We start from the raw sequence: 17839 nt of genomic DNA, 5'->3' as shown, positions 1-17839 counted from the left end.
TCACAGCAGCTCACTATGTCAACGACACCAGGTGGGGTGAGATGCGCACGGGGTCATCGGTCACCGCAGCGATTCACTCAGGGATGGCCGCCGCGATTCCGAGTTCGTCGGTGACAGCTGCGATTCCGAGTCGGGGTCCAGATGCGCGCGGGCTCAGATTGACCGAGTTGCCACGAGTTGCAGGAACGAGCAGTTTGGCGCCTCCTCCCCGCCGGCTGCTGCTAGGGTTGAGCAAGCGACGGCGAAGCAAGCGCGAGCGACAGGATGCCATTTTTTACCAGACTGGATGCCTTCCCTGTCCAACCAACGCTGTTATTGTTTTCTCCTTCTCCTCCTCTGTTTGCTTTTCTTCGTGCCGCAGGATGCGGAACGGACGGCATCGGAGGTCCTACGTCCTCTGCAGTAGAAAGAGCCCCAAGTTAGAGGATCTCGTTCCCTCGTGGTGAGCCTAGCAGGAGCATCGGTGCCTCGATCTGGTGGACACTCTGGCGAAGGCTGCACAGTGGACATCAGTCTCGCCTCCGATGTCGCCAGTACTGGGGCCACCACAATTCACGCTACCAGTCGAGACACGCACTGAACCAGCGCTGGTCGGGGCAGCCACCCCGGGCGATGCGACGGTTGTGGCTGTCACGTATGCTGTCAACTGCACTCCATCCCCGGCCTCTGCCGGCAAACGCCTCAAGCGCTTCACCGAGCAAATCACAAAGCCGAGGTAGCCACCACTTCTAGAGTTGCCCGGTGTCACGCCCCACGGCGGACGTACGCCGCCCACACTCCCCAAGAGGAGCAGGCAGATAGCGGCGCAGAGCATATCACATATCCCGGCGTCAAACAAGGTGAGCACCTTGTCTTAAAGCGCCTGGAACTAACCAGCGGGATGACGTCTCCTTCGACCTCGGTCCTGGAGGCGTACGATGAAATCTTCGGCGGGGACCCTGGTAATATGCAGGCGCTACGCGAGTTGTTCCCACCAGACGGCGACGTGGATCCGCGCAAGCAGCGCCACCGCCGCTCGGCAGCCCGGGCATTGCCTCCTAGTCGACGCCATAATTCGGGTTGATCAGTGTCCAATGTAACAGCATAGCTTTCAATACATTATGGAGGGTCCGAGCGTCCATATGTATCTCTTCTGACCATCTAGGGCGCCATTAAGGCGTGTTGTATTGAATTTTTTCTCTATTTTAATACAAAGACGCGCAAACCTTTTTGCACGATCGAGAGAGAATGCCCTCTGTCTCTCTCTCAGGTCCATGATTTTCAGGCCGTTGGTTCGTTGGGATCTACCGTCCTGATTTTAAGGCCCATGAAGTCTGTTCTGTATCTTGGCCTCATGATCTTGTCACTTACAGCGCACTCAGGTTCAGCATCTGGCGACCATATTATTTTCGTTTTCAGCAAACCGACGTACTTCATCGATGTCAAAATCGTGCTTGACGGCCTTCTCAATGATGCTCTCAAGATAACCAGGCTCATGTCCAGACCTGAAAGGATAGCATACATCTCTGATTTCAGATGCCTAAATCAAAATCCAAGATATGATAGCTTTAGCACTTCAGGCATTCCCAAGCTAGCAAGTTTCTAAAAGTCTGGTTATTGGCTCTAAAAACCACCAATTTTGGAATGAACCGACTGTATTCATAAGAATTGGACCAATGCATAAAACCTAGGAACACAAACAGCACTTCGGTTTGCAGGAATAATTCCAGAACTGGAGACCAACTTTGTACTTGGTTTATTGGCACGTAATACTTGAGGAATGAAACCAAGTAATTACTTGCTTTCCAACAAAATAGTGTCCATCCATGCTGCCGTCGGTAATTCTTGGTATAGGCCGTGTTGTCAGTTAGTATGTTACGCAGACAGTTAGCTCACTGACAACAATTTCACAAGATCTTTAATGCAGAAGTACTTCTAAACTTAGGCCCTGTTTGGTTACCCCTCCTAAAAGCTTTAGGAGCTAAAATCTGGATCGAATCTGTCTAAAGAACCAAACACCCCCTTCTAAAACCTCCTAAAAGTTTTAGGAGGCTGGTTTTTCTTTAGGAGTTCCACCCCCTCCTAAAACCTCCTAAAGTTCTTCCTGGACCCCCACTACCCCTCATTTATTGCCCCCTCCCCCTCTCTCTCTCCTAAAGAAGGGTAAAAGTGTCTTTGTTCAACAACATTTATTGCTTTTAATCAGTTTTAGGAGGTGCAACCAAACACTCTTTTAGAAGGTTTTAGAAGGCTGCCTAAAACTTTTAGGAACTAAAGTTTTGGGAGCTCGGAACCAAACAGGGCCTTAGCTTAGATTGTACTGTTCACCTCTTCAGAGGAGTGCGTCACAAAGAGGCTTGACCAGCCTAGCTAATCAGCACCACAGAAACAATGAAGTTGTCGGCCAGTTTGGATGCATCAGTATATGGAATTCCACATGAAAGGCCATCACGGCCTTACAAATGGCCTTACAAATACATTAACAAATATATACACACGTACGAGCAACAATACAATTTATTGAGAACCATCGATAAGAGGGACGACCCATGATCACAATACATCTTGTGATGCTTTGAAGTAGCCAAGGGGCCAGGACGTCATGATCTGATCACAGACCCTGCCTAATCTGCGGAGCCAACAAGTGATCGACTTCAACGAGTAGCTTGCTAGACTACATACGTACGTACATACAGCTTAATTACATTATTTTTAAGCGACCAAATAATGATATGATGCTATACTAGTACACTACTATATGCTACTATGCACTATGGTGGGTGGGGTGGGCTAACCAGTACTATATGCTAACCAATACTTACAGCTAGCAACAATGCAAACTTTATACAGACACATATCACCATCACCAATCCAGAATTATTCTCGAGGGAAGGAAAGCTCCAAAACCATCTTCTTTCACCGGCATTTCATCCTCACAGGCAACCAATCTCAGAGTACAGCTGCTCAAATTCTTACACCTGACTTTCAGCTGCTCAAGGCTCCTGGCAAATACCTGCTCCACCCACGTTCGCACAGGCCTCTTCTCATCTGAATCAGATGCCCATGCCGCTGCCAATACTTGCACCATAGCCCCAGCGTCGATCTCCAGCCTGCAACTGAAGCCCAGAGTACTGCTCATAGTACTGCTAAACTCCTGCAGGATGTCCTCACAAAGTTTGCCAAAGTCAAATGGCTTGAAATTGATTGACTCGTCCACTGATCGTAAGAGGCTGCCCACATATCCCTCTGGATCACCGGATGAGTTCTCATGGCTGCTACTGCTGTCGTCATCACCATCCTGGGCTTCGGCCTCGTCGCCTGGGAGGTTCAAGTCGAATGGAACGCTTGATGTTCTATGCAGTCGCTTTGAAGTGCTCAGTGATTCTGCTGTCTTTTCTTGCCCATCAGAGATGTGGAGCTTCCGCTTACTGAAAGAACTGGAGTACAAAGATGCTGGATTGTTTCTCAAGGAATGCCTTGAGGAAACTACAACTTCGCCTCCAGGGCCTCCAATGATGTTGGTTGTGCCTGGCTCAACTATGATCTTCAGTTGATGTCCACGAGCTGCCACAACCTTTTCTTCTGAAAAAGCATTGCCCTCCTCCATCCCAATAGAGGCATCCTGACATCCTTGGATCATTCTTGTAGACAACACCACAATGGAGTGATTAAGGTCAGCCACCCGTCCCCCATGCAAGTCTTTGTACCTGCCAGTCTCCATGGCATGAATCAGGCTCTCCTGAACAAGGCAGTCAGCTTTGTCAACATTGTCAAGGAAGATAACTGATCGCCGCTTCCTTCTCAACTCTTCAGAGATACAGTCGGTAGCACGCTTTCCTCTGAAATTGGGGTTACCCCAGTCATGGAGGCTTAGGTCCAGATATATCAGGTTCTCTGAGCTACCATGCATCAGCTCAGCAAGTGCCATACCAACTCTCCGCTTGGCAATGCTATCCGGGCCATAAAAACTAAACCATATGTCATTCTTCTTGTTTGCACCACGACGCCTCTCCATTGACATGCACCGCTCAATGGATGCACAAATAGCACTCAAGGCTTCCTCCTGCCTCCCAACAGCCTTAAACAGCCGTTCCATGAGTAGCTTGTAATTGCTCAAATCATGACTTTGTGCTGTGACGGGTGAAGGCCTCTGCCATTGGCCAAAGGCAGAAGCACCTCCTGAAGCTGCTGAATGCAGAGCACTAGGTGAAGTTTGATCCCAGTTTGAGGAACCCCTGAAGTAAGTGTAAGGCTGTACAGAGAAGTGAGGAGGCTTAAGATTCAGATCATCAACCTTCTTGGGCATCAGCTGGATTGACCCTTCAGCATCCTCTACATGTTTACACAGTGCAATACTTGAATCCTTGGAAGAAGATCCACGAGGGGTGGCCAACACCAAGTCAGTGGCCACAGGTGCAGCAGATGATGGTGACGCATGATCTTCAGGGTTGTCACAATTTGATGAGTTGCTATGTTGGGATGGCACAGCCCTATCTTGGAGGGGTTCATTGCTCTTTGATTGCCTGACTTGAAGGTTCAATACAAGGTCTGCATTCATTTGGGTGGAAATAGATGGCGCCGAAATACTCTTTGCAGTTGTGTTGGTATGTGGAGAAGACACTGCAGAAGGTCTAATAACCTCCCTTTGAAGTGCAACTGACTGTGAGCTTTGGTCTGGATTTGAACATCTTTCCCTGTCAACCCGAACATCTTTGGGATGTCGAAATAACTGGCAAGGATCTCTGTTGATCCTATTGCAACCTTGGTGGAGTCGTAGGCAGTACTCATTCCACTTCTTCTTCAGATTCTGTATTTTTGTACTCAATACCATCTGATCATCTCTAGCCTGCACTGAAGAAAAACTGTACATCTATTATACCAATCAAATCGAAAACTATTCATCTATCAGCGAGATGTACAAGTTGCAGTCACTATTTAACTTCAAAATTCTAGAAGATAGAAGTAGCCTCACACCTTGACTGCATCAAACCCACTGTTAGGACCCATCATGCTGCCATTCTGCAGCAGGGAAGGTAGACCTTCTTGGTGAGCTTCAGCTGTAATGCCACTTCCTCTAATGACAGTTGCAGCTTCTTGCTCATATCTATCGTTGCACTGTTGACATCGCAGGGCCTGAGGGCAGGAATTTGCTGTGAGGCTATTTGCTTCGTAGGTATCGCACATAAAACCTCCAAAAGGAACAAACGACTCTATGAAGCTGCAAATTACAAGTTTGAACTGTTAGATCCTGCCGATGGTAATGAGAATAACTTGAAAATCATAAACAGGAGTCATCTGGTGGCTATGTCACTTTGTAACAAACAGCACATGTTACCCCTTGTCTTCCACACTCTACAAAACATTAAACTACTCAAGAACAGCATCATAAAGTAATCACAGTACTCGTGGTGACAAGCAGACATAAAAGAAACGTTTGTCCTGGTTCTTGTGATAGGCTAAGCACAGCAATCACCGCACATGGATGATGGATGCGACGCGGCTAATCAAATCTTATGCACAATAAATAAAATAAAATAAACAAGTGATCTGGCGATGGATAGAAAAGGAGTACCTTGTAGTGGCAGGCATGGACAAGGCAGCGACCGTGGTGGCTGGAGCTGGAGGAGGCACGAGTCCGGCCGCAGGGCCCGCGTCGCGCACGGCGGTGATTGGCAGCAGCTGGAGTTCCCAATCCTTGTCGACGAGCGGGAACTTGGAAAGGAAGGCGAGGTAGGTCTCGTAGGTGGCCGACCAGCCCATGACCCAGACCGTCTGGCGGGCGGCAGCTCTGTGCGTCTCAAGCAGGCGCGTGACCTCCGCCACCACCCGGCGAGCCGCGTCCTGCAGGTCGGCCTCGTCGGGCACCAGGTCCTTGAGATCACCGATGCTGAAGATGAGGCCAGAACCGGGCGTCGTCGGTGCCGCCGCCGCGACGGCGAGGAGGTCCGTCTGATGATTGACGGGGAGGATGCGGTAGGGTGACGCGTTGGCGAAGTCAGCGGCGGCGGACGCGGCTCCGACGCCGACGAGCATGGGGTTGCGTCCGCGGGCGAGGATGTCGGTGATGCGGCGGCAGTTGTCCTCCCCCGGCGCAGCCCCCGCGAGGGCAGGCGCGGGGGATGGGACGTCAGCGTCGTCGGCGGCCGCGAAGCTGCAAAGGAAGAGCGGCGGCGGGCGCGCGCGCGTGGGGAGGCCGCGGCCGAGCAGCGGGACGGGCGGCGCGGGGCGGAGGATGGCCACCTTGATCTCGCTGCTGCGGAAGCCGGCGTCGGCGAAGACGCGGCTGACGAGCGGGTCGTCGAGGATGGCGAGCACGAGGTGGGAGAGGTCGACCTTGACGGCGTTGGGGGAGGTGGTGAACGCCTGGTGGTGGTGGTAGAAGTGGAACGTGTCCGGGTTGCGGCGCTGGTTGGCCTGCGAGCGCTTGATGGCGGCCATGAGGGAGTTGGCGACGGGGGGCTCGTGCTGGTCATTGCTGGTGGTGGCAGAGGCGGAGGCTGAGGTGGGGGTGGAAGGGAGGCGGTCGAGGGAGACGGCGAAGCAGAGGTCGAGCGCCTTGAGCTGGAGGCGCGGCGAGTAGGCAGCGCTGCGGGCGCGGGCGAGCGCGTCGCGGAGCAGCGGCGCGGCGGTCGGGGCGAGCAGCGAGGCGATGAGGTGGAGGGAGGTAGTCTGCGCGTGCGCCCGGCGGCGCGCGGAGGCGACGGCGGCGTCGAGGGCCGTGACGGCGGGCGGGGCGAGGCACTGGCGCGCGGCGGGCACCGGCGTCGGCATGGCGGCCTGGCGGGGGGAGTGGATTGGGATTAGATTTGACTGGGCATGGGGGCCAAGTGTAAAAAAATGAGAGGAGTGAAACGGGAAATAACGGCAAGGCAGAGGGTGGCTGCCCCTGCCGCCAGTTGAGTTCCAGGGAATGGGAAAGGGGGCAGGTAGGCAGGTGCTGCTGCTGCTGTATTTTATATATCTCCACCATTTTCTATTCTTCTTTTCTTGTTTTTCTAGTGGAGTTTGAGTAGAGAAAGGAAAAAAACAAAAAATAAATACTTGCTGGGCGCACAAGGCTGCTGCTGAATGCTTTTGGGTGATGTCGTGGCTGCTGCTGCTGTGGGCCCCACGCGTCACTCACGGCAAGCACTGCACTGCAGCTTTGGTGTCCTCTTTTGGGCCGGGGGTGAGGGACCGAGGCCTCCTTTATTTCAGCCCAAAACTTTACATCCTGCACATGGAATGTTTGACATATGAATTGAGTATTAAATAAAATAAAAAAATAATTAATTATACAGATTACGATTACGACTACTTTGCGAGACGAATCTTTTAAGTCTAATTAGTCCATGATTTGACAATGTGGTGTTACAGTAACACATGTGCTAATGATAGATTAATTAGGCTTAATAAATTTGTCATGCAGTTTACTGACGGAGTCTGTAATTTATTTTTTATTAGTATTTGAACACCATGCAATACCATGTAACATTAACATTGGATGTGACATCCAAAACTTTACGCCTGATTTAAAGAAGGCCTGTGGGTGATGCGGCCGTGGGCCCACGCACCTGGTATGGTATTCGTGGGAAATTCGGTGGAGAGCACGGAGCACCCCTTCTTCTTTTTGGTCATCACATCACCTCGCTTTTTACCCTGCTCTGCTGTGCTCTGTTCTTTCTTCCACTGTGGCCCCGTTTAGATGCAAAAAAAAATTTTTGGCTTTTCGCTACGGTAGCACTTTCGTTTATATTTTGTAATTAGTGTCTAATTATGGACTAATTAGGTTTAAAAGTTTCGTCTCGCGATTTTTCTCATCCAACTGTGCAATTAGTTTTTTTTCATCTATATTTAATACTCCATGCATGTACCATAAGATTCGATGTGACGAATACTACGCAAAATTTTTTGAAATCTAAACGGGCCCTGTGAGTGGCTCGTGATCTTTCTGAAAGATCGACACCTAGATCCTCTCCCAAATTGCAGCACGTACACAGCGCCTGGTTCCTTCAACAGAATCACATGTTTCCTCCCACCATTCGAACAGCTAGAGAGTTGATTCGGACAACATTAAGGGGTCGTTTTGTGCCGCTCTCATCTGATTCGGCTTCGTCACTATTGATTATAGGAATAGCATTGTAGCATGGAGCCAGTAGAGCTAGAAATGGTAACTACACCGATTTCTTTTCTTCCCGGTTCATTTTTCACCTTGAACCGAAATGGCTTCACACTACACTCCTAAACAGTGCTACTGCAAGAGGTGCCGAATCACCCAAAAGCTATACCAAATAAGGCCTAACCATATCGTATTCCTATGAAACTATGTGTACGAAGGCAAAGACATTTATGTACTCCATCTTATGCAAGATTGGCAGACGCCTATTTAGAGGAGAACATATCACGCCATGTAGAAGTAAGAGTAACATGGATATAATTACTTTATGTGCCAAATATTAGCATGCAACTACCCAATATCGGTTTTGATATGGCTCTTACTCAATTCACAGAAGATTGTACTCCAAGCATGCAATGATACTAGTGACACTCCAATGTAATTTAGTTGTATCTCTCTGCTCTACATGCTTTGTTGCTGGTAATATATCGCTTTCGTATCTTGATTGAAAGTTACGTAACAATTCTTTTCCTTTGGGGTGAATTTTTTTCTGAATACAAGTTGTTATTCTTTTAGTATTGTCTTAACTTTGAAAAGTAGACCTCTCAACTTTAGTAAGATATAGACACATATGTTAGTCTTAGTATCACGATACACATGTGTTTGGTCGTTGTAAAGATGTGTATCCAAAGATATCAACATGTATAGACAACACTTTATATCATTGTATTAACTCTAGTCAATTCAACGACTACATACGTCTTATCTTTCCTTAGCCAAGGACGTCTTTAGTGAGTGGACGTAGCAATAATGCAGTGTATGTGGTGCCAGCCCTGGGGGAGCGCTTGGTGGGTGTGGGGGGCCACAAGATAATAGTGAACGTGAAAGAGCAAACAAGTGGTGCGGTGGCTGCTGCTGACTGGCGACTGCCGATTGTAGAGTGCTTGCTGTCGTTGCTGTGGTCGACTGACTTTTGTCCGAAAGGCGCCCCGGCCCTTTTGACGGATAAGCATCCTTTTGTCTTTTCCTTACTCCTCCTCCATTTTATTCCTACCACTTAATAGCATGTCGAATAATCTAGAGACAAAGTAAGTGTATAGACAAAAGTCTCACCTAGATTAGCTAGTTTTTTAAGTTGTAATAGCTAGAGCAAACTATCTAATTTTTTTTTTATAATTTGGGTGATTAAATATTTAAAAATAGGCTATAACTGAACTAGATATTTAGTTTTTATTATATTATGTATTTAGATACCGTCTATATCTAGGTGCATAGCAAAATAATATACCTAAAAATCAAAACAATTTATAATTTAAAATGGAGAGGGTAATAATTTATTTTAATCAATCTAAACAGGGTCATTTATAGTAGGCTAAGCTCAAAACGTATCTCTGTGGACCCCCAACACGATCTATCATGTGTAGCACACCAGCATAGAAGATATCATCACCATTGAGGCATTGACAGGTACCACTCATCTATCCTTCTGGACAAAACTTATACTATTTGCTTATTATTGTGTGCAATACAACTGCTAACCAATCACATCTAAGGGGACATATTCTTCAATTAATCCAAACATGTTGGCCCTGAGTTTTTTTTCCTTGCACCACCTGATACATATGTATGGCCTTTTCTTTCAAATAATCATGCATGGAAGAGTCTAAAAAACGACCACTCTTGACAGGAATATGTAATGCAAGCATCTCTATTACATACATGTGCTAATCAATAGCATCCTTCATGCAATATATATGCACAGGGGACATAGCCCCTTGCCCATCAGATCCTGGCGGTGCTCTGTCGGGGTGCGGAGCCGAGGAGGGAAGAGAAGAGTAGGTGGGCGCATGAGTGAGGAAAACAAGCCATTTTTCAGATAGGGGTTGGGGTTGACGCCCATGGGATTAAGGGTTAGATGGTGAGATTTGAGGGCCTCGCAAATTTGAGGATTTGAATAGGGGTCCTACTAGATCTATGTTATCATTGAGTCCTCAAACTTTAGTTTGAGAGCTTGTTTTTAAAAGCCCTGCTTAGGGGTCAGGGTTGACGCCCGCGGGATTAAGGGCCAGATGGTGAGATTTGAGGACCTTGCAAATTTGAGGATTTGAATAAGGTCCTATTAGACCTATGTTATGATTAAGTTCTCAAATTTTAGTTTGAGAGCTTGTTTTAAAGCCTTGCTAGAGTTGCTCTAAGTGTATAGATATAGGTCTCATCTGGATCAACTATTTTTTTTATAAGTTGTAATAGCTAGAGCGGGCTAGCTAATATTTTTAATAATTTGAGTGGTTAAATAGTTTAAAATAGGCTATAACTAAATTATAAGCTGGACTATTTGGATTAGCTAAAGTTTTTTATTTAAAAAAGTCAAAAAATGATTTATGATTTGGAGTGGAGGCCGTACTGATTTATTTTAATCAATCTAAACAGGGTCATATATGGATATGGTAGGCTAAACTCAAAACGTATCTCTATGGGCCCTACACGATCTATCGTAAATATAGCACCATCACAGAACATATCATCACCATTGATAACTACCACTCATCCATCCATCCTGACAAAACTTAAAATATTTGCTTATTATTGTGTGCAATACAACTAGTAACCATGCAATCACATTTAAGGGAACACATTCTTCAATTAATCCAAACATGTTGGCCCTGGGTTTTTCTCCTTTGCATCATCTGAATTGTGCATATGGTCTTTGTTTGAACTAGTCCTGGAACGAAGAGTCTAAAAACACAACCACTCATGCATGGAAGGAATATGTAGTGCAAGCATCTCTATTATGTATATATTTGTGCTCATCAATCATATGTATGCAATCCTGTTCGCTTGAACTTATCAGCCATGGTACAGTAGCTTGACTTTTCGGCGAAGGAAATGCACAGCACAGGGACAGGGGCCTACTTTCTAGTCATTATTCAGCATGTTCGCTCGTTGGTTTCAGCCAGGGCTTATCAGTCCGCCAACAGTGTTTTCTTCTCACAATAAACCAGTACCAGCCAGACTTATCAACCTAGAAACCAACTAGCGAACGTGTCAATTATCAGGACGATGCGATGCAATGCATGGCACACCACCACTGCAAAGTGCAAATAGCAAAAAGATTGGAGTTGGACGTGCACCAGCATCCGGCAGGAAGCACCGTCGACCGGTGGATGTTGCGTTGCGTGTCCACCTGGCCAACCACCATCCATTCCAATATGCTTTGTGCTTGCGCTTTGTCAGCTTGTGTGCTTTCCATGGATCCCGACCCTTCCTTTCACTGATAAAAATGCAAGACACACCATGCATTCTTTTCCTGTTGCTTTCGTCCACACAATTATTCTCTTCTCTTGGTCATAGTTAAATAATGTTATTCTACAATAATGACTATTAGCTTGTTGCATGGTGAACAAAGTTGTATTATTACTGCCACGCAACGCAACACACTTTGCTATTATGTTGTAGTAGTAAGATTAAAGCTACTATACTAGCAGATAGATATAGATAACCATGCATGCATTTTAATAATTTCTTTGTTCCTTTGGTGACACACAAAAGCGCTAGCTATGTGTGTATATCGTGCCCATGCACTTATTTCTTACATACACACGTCAACAGAAAGAAGAAGAAAAGATCTTTAACAACTTGACGAATCCATCACGGCCAATCCCTTTCGGTCAAAATCGATCGCATAAAGGAATTCTGGAGGATTTTGGATGATTTGGAGGAATGATGGAGGAATTTGTGAGAGAAAAACACTATTCTGGATGAAAAAATAAACGGATTAAGCCGGGTTTAAGGGCACGCGAACGGGGCCAAAGACGATAGATGGCCTCATAAAAACAAAAACAAAAACTCAATTGGTGGGTCGGGAAAAGAAATGGCCAACTTCCATCAACGTTACACCACAAACATCACACTCGCATCTTTACGATCCAAAAAGCTGTCAAAAGTGACATCTGGGCCCCCCCACCACACCACATAGTGCTTCAAATAATTATTCTCGCATACTCTTCCAAAATAGCATTGGATTATACAGGTAAAAATATCCATGCTTTGTCCAAATTATAGACATTGTAGACTAATGTTCATTGCTGATTATTATTAAGATAGAAAATGGACTATATATTCTTTCAATCATGGGACACAATTACTTCCAAGTTTAATTATTGTGTGTTGTTGCATGTTAATGTTAATTAGAAGAATGTATTATATATAGTTACCTTAGCACCAATCTTTAATATATAGTAGCATGTGAGCAATCTAACAATTTAAAATTTGAAATACTATATACTCATGGCGGCATGGATATATGTACCAATATACTCCGATAGTTCACACAAATTAAAGCTAATTTTCACTTCCGATGCGTGTCGAATTGCTTCCCAATAGCATAAAAAAGTACGAACGTAACCCTCGCGCTAAGCTTTAATCCGTCTTAGATTTTACACATATTAAAGTAGTAACAAGAGTGCCACAGTTCCCTTAATCTCACCTCCTATGGAAAACTAAACATGTTGTTGTAAGCATTTTTGTGTTTGAAGTCTAATCATTTGAAACTTCTTCTTTTGCTAAATGAGAGTTGACATAGATATACCTCATTTTGTCTCTTTGTAACCTATGTACCATAACACTATTTAGTCATATATATGCGCATTTAGTATGCAGCGCTCATTATTACACTGTAGGTAGGTCGCCAGACACTTGTGCATTATTGGTGACAAGGTGGAACAGTACTTGCTCCCTTCCAAAGTTGGGGCCCGTTTAGTTCCCACCAAAACGCTAAATTTTTCAAGATTCCTCATCACATCGAATCTTTGGACGCATGCATGAAGCATTAAATATAAATAAAAAATAAAACTAATTACACAGTTTAGACAAAATCCACGAGACGAATCTTTTAAGCCTAATTAGACTATGATTGGACACTAATTATCAAATAACAACGAAAATGCTACAGTATCGTTTTGCCAAAATTTTCGACAACTAAACTGGGCCTTGATGATATTTTCTAAACGAAACGTGTTAAAGCCGTCAAAATTTATTTACAGCTAAAATCTTTATTGAAATCAATTTTTGCAAAGCAACCCCCGCTGCTTCACTCATCAACTTAAATTTGGCACACAAAATTACTGTGTTTTATTTTAATAAAATATTGAAAATGGTAATTAATTTTGGTATCCGAAAAAAACAGCGCTAGCCTTTAAAAATATATAAAAAATAGCAACATGAAAAGCATGGAGACAATAGTAAAATTTATCTCTCTTGATGGACTAGCTCGTGGTGGTTGTTTCAGCTGATAGTAAATTTCACCTAGCTAGGTATAAAATATATAAAAAAAATGAAAAGCAGAAACGAGTTTGTCATGGAGGTGAGGCCACTTTATAATGACAACAACTAGTGAGCTACCACAGTCCATCCAGGTGAAAGGTGAAGGTGAAGAAGTTGGCCCTTGGTCGCTGGAACGGACGTTTGTCGACGAAGACAAGGCCAAAGCACGGACCATTGAAACCAAGATAGAAATTAAAGGCACTCACGACACCCTACGAATTGACTGACCTTTCGAGCTAGCGGGATTTTTAGGGGTGTCGTTTGGATGGTTAGAATCAGTTCCGTTTTTCGTTAGAATTGAATGAAATGACTCGAAACGAGAATTCGGAGCGGAAACATTCTGGCTTTTCTTTAACCGACCCAAATGCTCATTGGCTGGTTTCGCACGGATTCACGGAGCCAACACCTTGGTACGTCCTTTATTTTGCTAAAAATTACAAAACTGCCACTCCTATCTATTCGTCCACGCTAGGCTCAGGAGATAAAAAAAAAAGACATGCTAGGAGGGACCTAATTTAGGCAGTGCTATTGGGGATGATAGTAGAAACCAGACCTAACAAAAGGAGCCTCTCTATTCATGAAAGTAGGGGGTCTTAGCTTCCCCAGGGAAACAATGTATCTAACTTCAATTCACCTGCATAGTTGCTCATGAGTCAGTGGTTACTAGTAAGTGGGTCTCTAATTGTAATCAAGCCAACATGGTAGTGACCTAACTGCAGAACAAACCCTCGCCTTTTAAGCTATTACTGCTTGAGACGAGGCCCTTGGAGAACAGCTTAAACATGAAAAATGACACTAGACTATGTATATTTTTCACCGGTTATTAATCCATATTTGTGTTGTGTTAGTCATCACTACTTTTCTTTGAAGGTGACTTGTGACCTGCATCGTTTGCTGCTGGTCATCTAATTATTTGTGATGCCTGCCTAGCCCGTCTCTTTTCTCCGAAAGAATATTTGTATGGACACCTACATGTACATGCACCGGCAGCGGCAGGCACCGTCCATCCATCTGTTGATTCACCGGTATATGTAGCCGAAAGGAAATTTGTTTGGTTTTAACCACGCATATATAATCTCTCCAACAATTATATATATATATATATATATATATATATATACATAGTTATTTGGTACCCAGCGTCCTAAAGGCGCCCACGCGCATCCCACGTCCGGACCGAGCGTGCAAACTCTCCCTCTCGCCGATGCACCTGGGCCGCTGTATTTTTTTTTTGTCCTGTACCGACGTGAGCGCGGCTTGGTCCTGAAGCCTTTTTTTGTTGACCGATTGCTGTTTTTTTTGTTGACCGATTTTTTTTTTGCCGTGAGACTCACATGGCAGGTTTCTCAAGCCTTTTTTTTAAAGTGGCCACGTTATTAATAGATATTGACTGGCCGGTTTTATTATTGTTCAAAATAATCTATACGTGTTAGATTTGCTTGCCATGGAAATCGACTTTCAATGCCCATATGATTGGCACAAATTTGTCATAATCTACAGTTTGAAATCAAATATATTGAGCACAATTATTTCCACCACGAACAGACCGAATTTCATTTTTCATTACTCAGTTGCAACGAAATTACAGAAGTTCGAAAATCCAAAGCAAAAACTCCTCCAACCAGCAACAAAGAACATATATTGAGCACAAATACATCAGGATGTAAATTTCAGACTTTTCATCAAAGTAATAATTTTAATGATCCTAAGTCATTTCAGGCTAAAACAATGTCTTGTATGAATGTAAATATCTGTATATACATCATTGGTAAGAAACATAATTCGAATTTATTCTCCATCCATTCCATGATCGTCCTTTTTTCTGATAAAGTTCCATGATCAGTGGTCGTCACTTTAAGTGTCCTTTGACCCACGCGTGCACTGTGGCCCTTTTAGATGGCAATGAGACCATGAAAAATAACATGTTGAATAGATACTCCGTATGCAACTAGACAAGTGTACCCTGAACTGAACTGCTAAATTGTGGTCTACATGTTAGAAACAGACCACATTGACCTTGTTTCTATCAGTGTTTGTGTTCGTTAATGAGGTTTTGCTTCTGAGCCCCTATACTCAATGTCCGTCCCTTGCCTGCAATATAAACAAGGTTAGGTTTTGCTTCGAACCTTGCTATCATCATCCAAATGAAGTAAGTGAAGCATAAGAACAAACAACCACACTAGCTAATAGAAGAATGTAACAAATAAAAATACAAAGAAGTTATGTTTAGCTAGATTAAGATTAGTTAAGTGCAAAAATTACAGCCCAAATATAAACAAAATTAGAGAGCACCGGAACTATAATACAAAATTAAAAAAGCAACTCCTGCAATCAGGATATGCTCCTTTTCAGTAAAATGCAATTCAATTTACAATATTTTGTATAAATAGCTCACACAGATTAACATGGTACCTGAATTGACCAATGCATGGTGTTTGAGGCCCTGATCTGATGACAGTATGCCCTTCATTTGGGAAATAAACTGAAATCACATATATAGGTATAGTGCCACAACATGCAAGAACACCAAGCTCTCCAATGCCCTTGAATACAACCAGTGAATCATAATTTTGGTTTCTGAACCTAGCATAAGTAAAGGGAAAAGAATCTGTTGGAATCAACTGCACATAAATATGTTAGCCTGCAGAAAACAATTTAGGAAAAAATAAGGATAATAGAAGAATGTAACAAATAAAAGAACTAACAAAGAAGATTTGTTGTCAACACGTTAAAGCTAAAAAAATGCTACCTTAGTCGATTGACGGTAATCTGAATATATCTTCTTGCTTTTTTTTTGTTTTTTGTTTTTTATTTCTCCAGCTTGACAGTGTAAGCATACTAACTAATTGACTTTACTTTTATTCTAAAGTTTAAGAAAAACATTGAGAAAACTCTATAGGACAGAACCGTTGAACTTATTCACATAGGCACATCACCAATCTAGACAAAGAGGACCTGCAGCCATGCATCTGGAAAAGCCCCCAATGGATTGCAGGCCGACCACAACGCAAGCTGACTGTTTGGCATGGATTACAGTACATTTGTCCATTTATGATTTCAATTGGCATGGGTTAGCATTAGAATATACACTTGCACAAGAATTAAGCAGGATAGAAATCATCTAGTGACCACTTACACTTGCACAAGAATTAACCTGGACAGAATTAACCTGCACAAGAATTAGGGTACCACAAATTGTGCAAATAAGGACAAAAATAAAAATCTTCCATACAACAAGAAAACATGGCACATATAGATTACCAACAAATGCTCCAGAAGCTTGCACTGGCCAACAGCGACCAGTCCAGCACTGAAGGCCCTAAGCCCCTAACACCACAGCCCTACACAGTCATTGGCTTCTGGATATTCAGCATTGCATAGAGAAAGAACAAGGGGCTGTAGTCCGAACCCTGAAGCTAAGAACAAAATCTGCGGTGAGAGATGTATAGCCACGGAGACACTTCCACTCTGACGAAGAAAAGCAAAAGGGAGAAATGGAGACTGAATGTGGATTGCGTTGTTTGCCATGCCTACGGATGGACTGATTGCTTGCTAGCTGCCATGACTCTACACTATTATTAAGTCATGGCCTTGTATTTGTATTTCTATTCCCTCTGAATAGTATATGGACTTTAGAAAATTTCCAGAATCAAGGGGGGGCCATGGCCCACTATGGCCCCCACGTAGCTCCGCCGTTGCTTGTATTTTTCCTACAAATCATTAGAATTCAATTTAAGATAGTATGAAAGTGGAATCAGGAATAGTAGGATAGTTTTCTGTCATTTGATTAATGATTTATGACAGTGTACACAGTTTAGTACTTTTTTCATTTTATAAATTGTGCTCCAAACACATAGTTGAATCCAAAATAGCAGTTCAGGCATTTAGAACATAGATGGAGGAACACATAGATGCATCTGGAATAGTCCACATAAACAAAAGCAAAAGACAACTGCTGGAGACTAAAGAAGACCCAGAACTCCTTGGGCATACATTTGACTACAGGTAAAATGCATACATTTGACTACAGGTAAAATGCCATCCCTCAATGCATACGTTTGGCAATAAACTAATCAGAAATCACACGCAGGTAAAATGCATACATTTGACTATAGGTAAAATACATACATTTGACTACAATTCAACCAACCAAGAATATATATTGCATATAAATTGTAATCAACTAGCAGCATAGTAGCATGCTTTGAAGGGAACAATCACAGACAATAAATCATCAAGATCAGCAAACCTAATCTAGAGACCGGCGCATAGCACATCCAGCTAGCCATATCTTAATTAAAAGACAATTCCAGTACAGGCGAGTGTCAAATAAACAAGAATTGAGGGATGGCCGCTTGATTACTTACACGAGTACATACGGGCAACCTGATCTAGAAAGTACCTGGTGAATATATTGTGTTATGTTAGTATCCATGGGTGTTT

At 43.9% G+C, this 17839-nt stretch overlaps 1 protein-coding gene and 1 long non-coding RNA gene across 2 annotated transcripts; both read right to left on the bottom strand.

Annotated features, from left to right (window-relative positions):
• Positions 1-2482: 2482 nt before the first annotated feature.
• On the bottom strand, positions 2483-6890 carry LOC136508341 (protein DWARF 53-like). The gene is made up of 3 exons (XM_066502997.1): positions 5552-6890; positions 4954-5197; positions 2483-4825 (listed from the first exon to the last, which is right to left on the bottom strand). Exons 1-3 carry the CDS (start codon positions 6748-6750, stop codon positions 2843-2845), a joined length of 3426 nt encoding a protein of 1141 aa, XP_066359094.1. The 5' UTR covers positions 6751-6890; the 3' UTR covers positions 2483-2842.
• Positions 6891-14925: 8035 nt separating this feature from the next.
• LOC136509668 (uncharacterized) lies at positions 14926-15970 on the bottom strand. Its single transcript, XR_010772422.1, has 3 exons — positions 15809-15970; positions 15052-15487; positions 14926-14962 (listed from the first exon to the last, which is right to left on the bottom strand). It is a non-coding gene; the product is annotated as an uncharacterized lncRNA (long non-coding RNA).
• Positions 15971-17839: the final 1869 nt, after the last annotated feature.

Source organism: Miscanthus floridulus, chromosome 15, assembly GCF_019320115.1.
Source record: "Miscanthus floridulus cultivar M001 chromosome 15, ASM1932011v1, whole genome shotgun sequence".
Lineage (NCBI taxonomy): Eukaryota > Viridiplantae > Streptophyta > Magnoliopsida > Poales > Poaceae > Miscanthus > Miscanthus floridulus.
This window is presented reverse-complemented; position numbering and strand designations above follow the sequence as displayed.

Excerpts from the sequence above, each read along its gene's own strand:
- LOC136508341 (XM_066502997.1), bottom strand. The coding sequence starts at position 6,750 with ATGCCGACGCCGGTGCCCGCCGCGCGCCAGTGCCTCGCCCCGCCCGCC. Across the intron at positions 5,198-5,551 it reads TCCATGCCTGCCACTACAAG|CTTCATAGAGTCGTTTGTTC; the intron begins GTACTCCTTTTC and ends TGTAATTTGCAG. Across the intron at positions 4,826-4,953 it reads GTGGGTTTGATGCAGTCAAG|GCTAGAGATGATCAGATGGT; the intron begins GTGTGAGGCTAC and ends TCTTCAGTGCAG.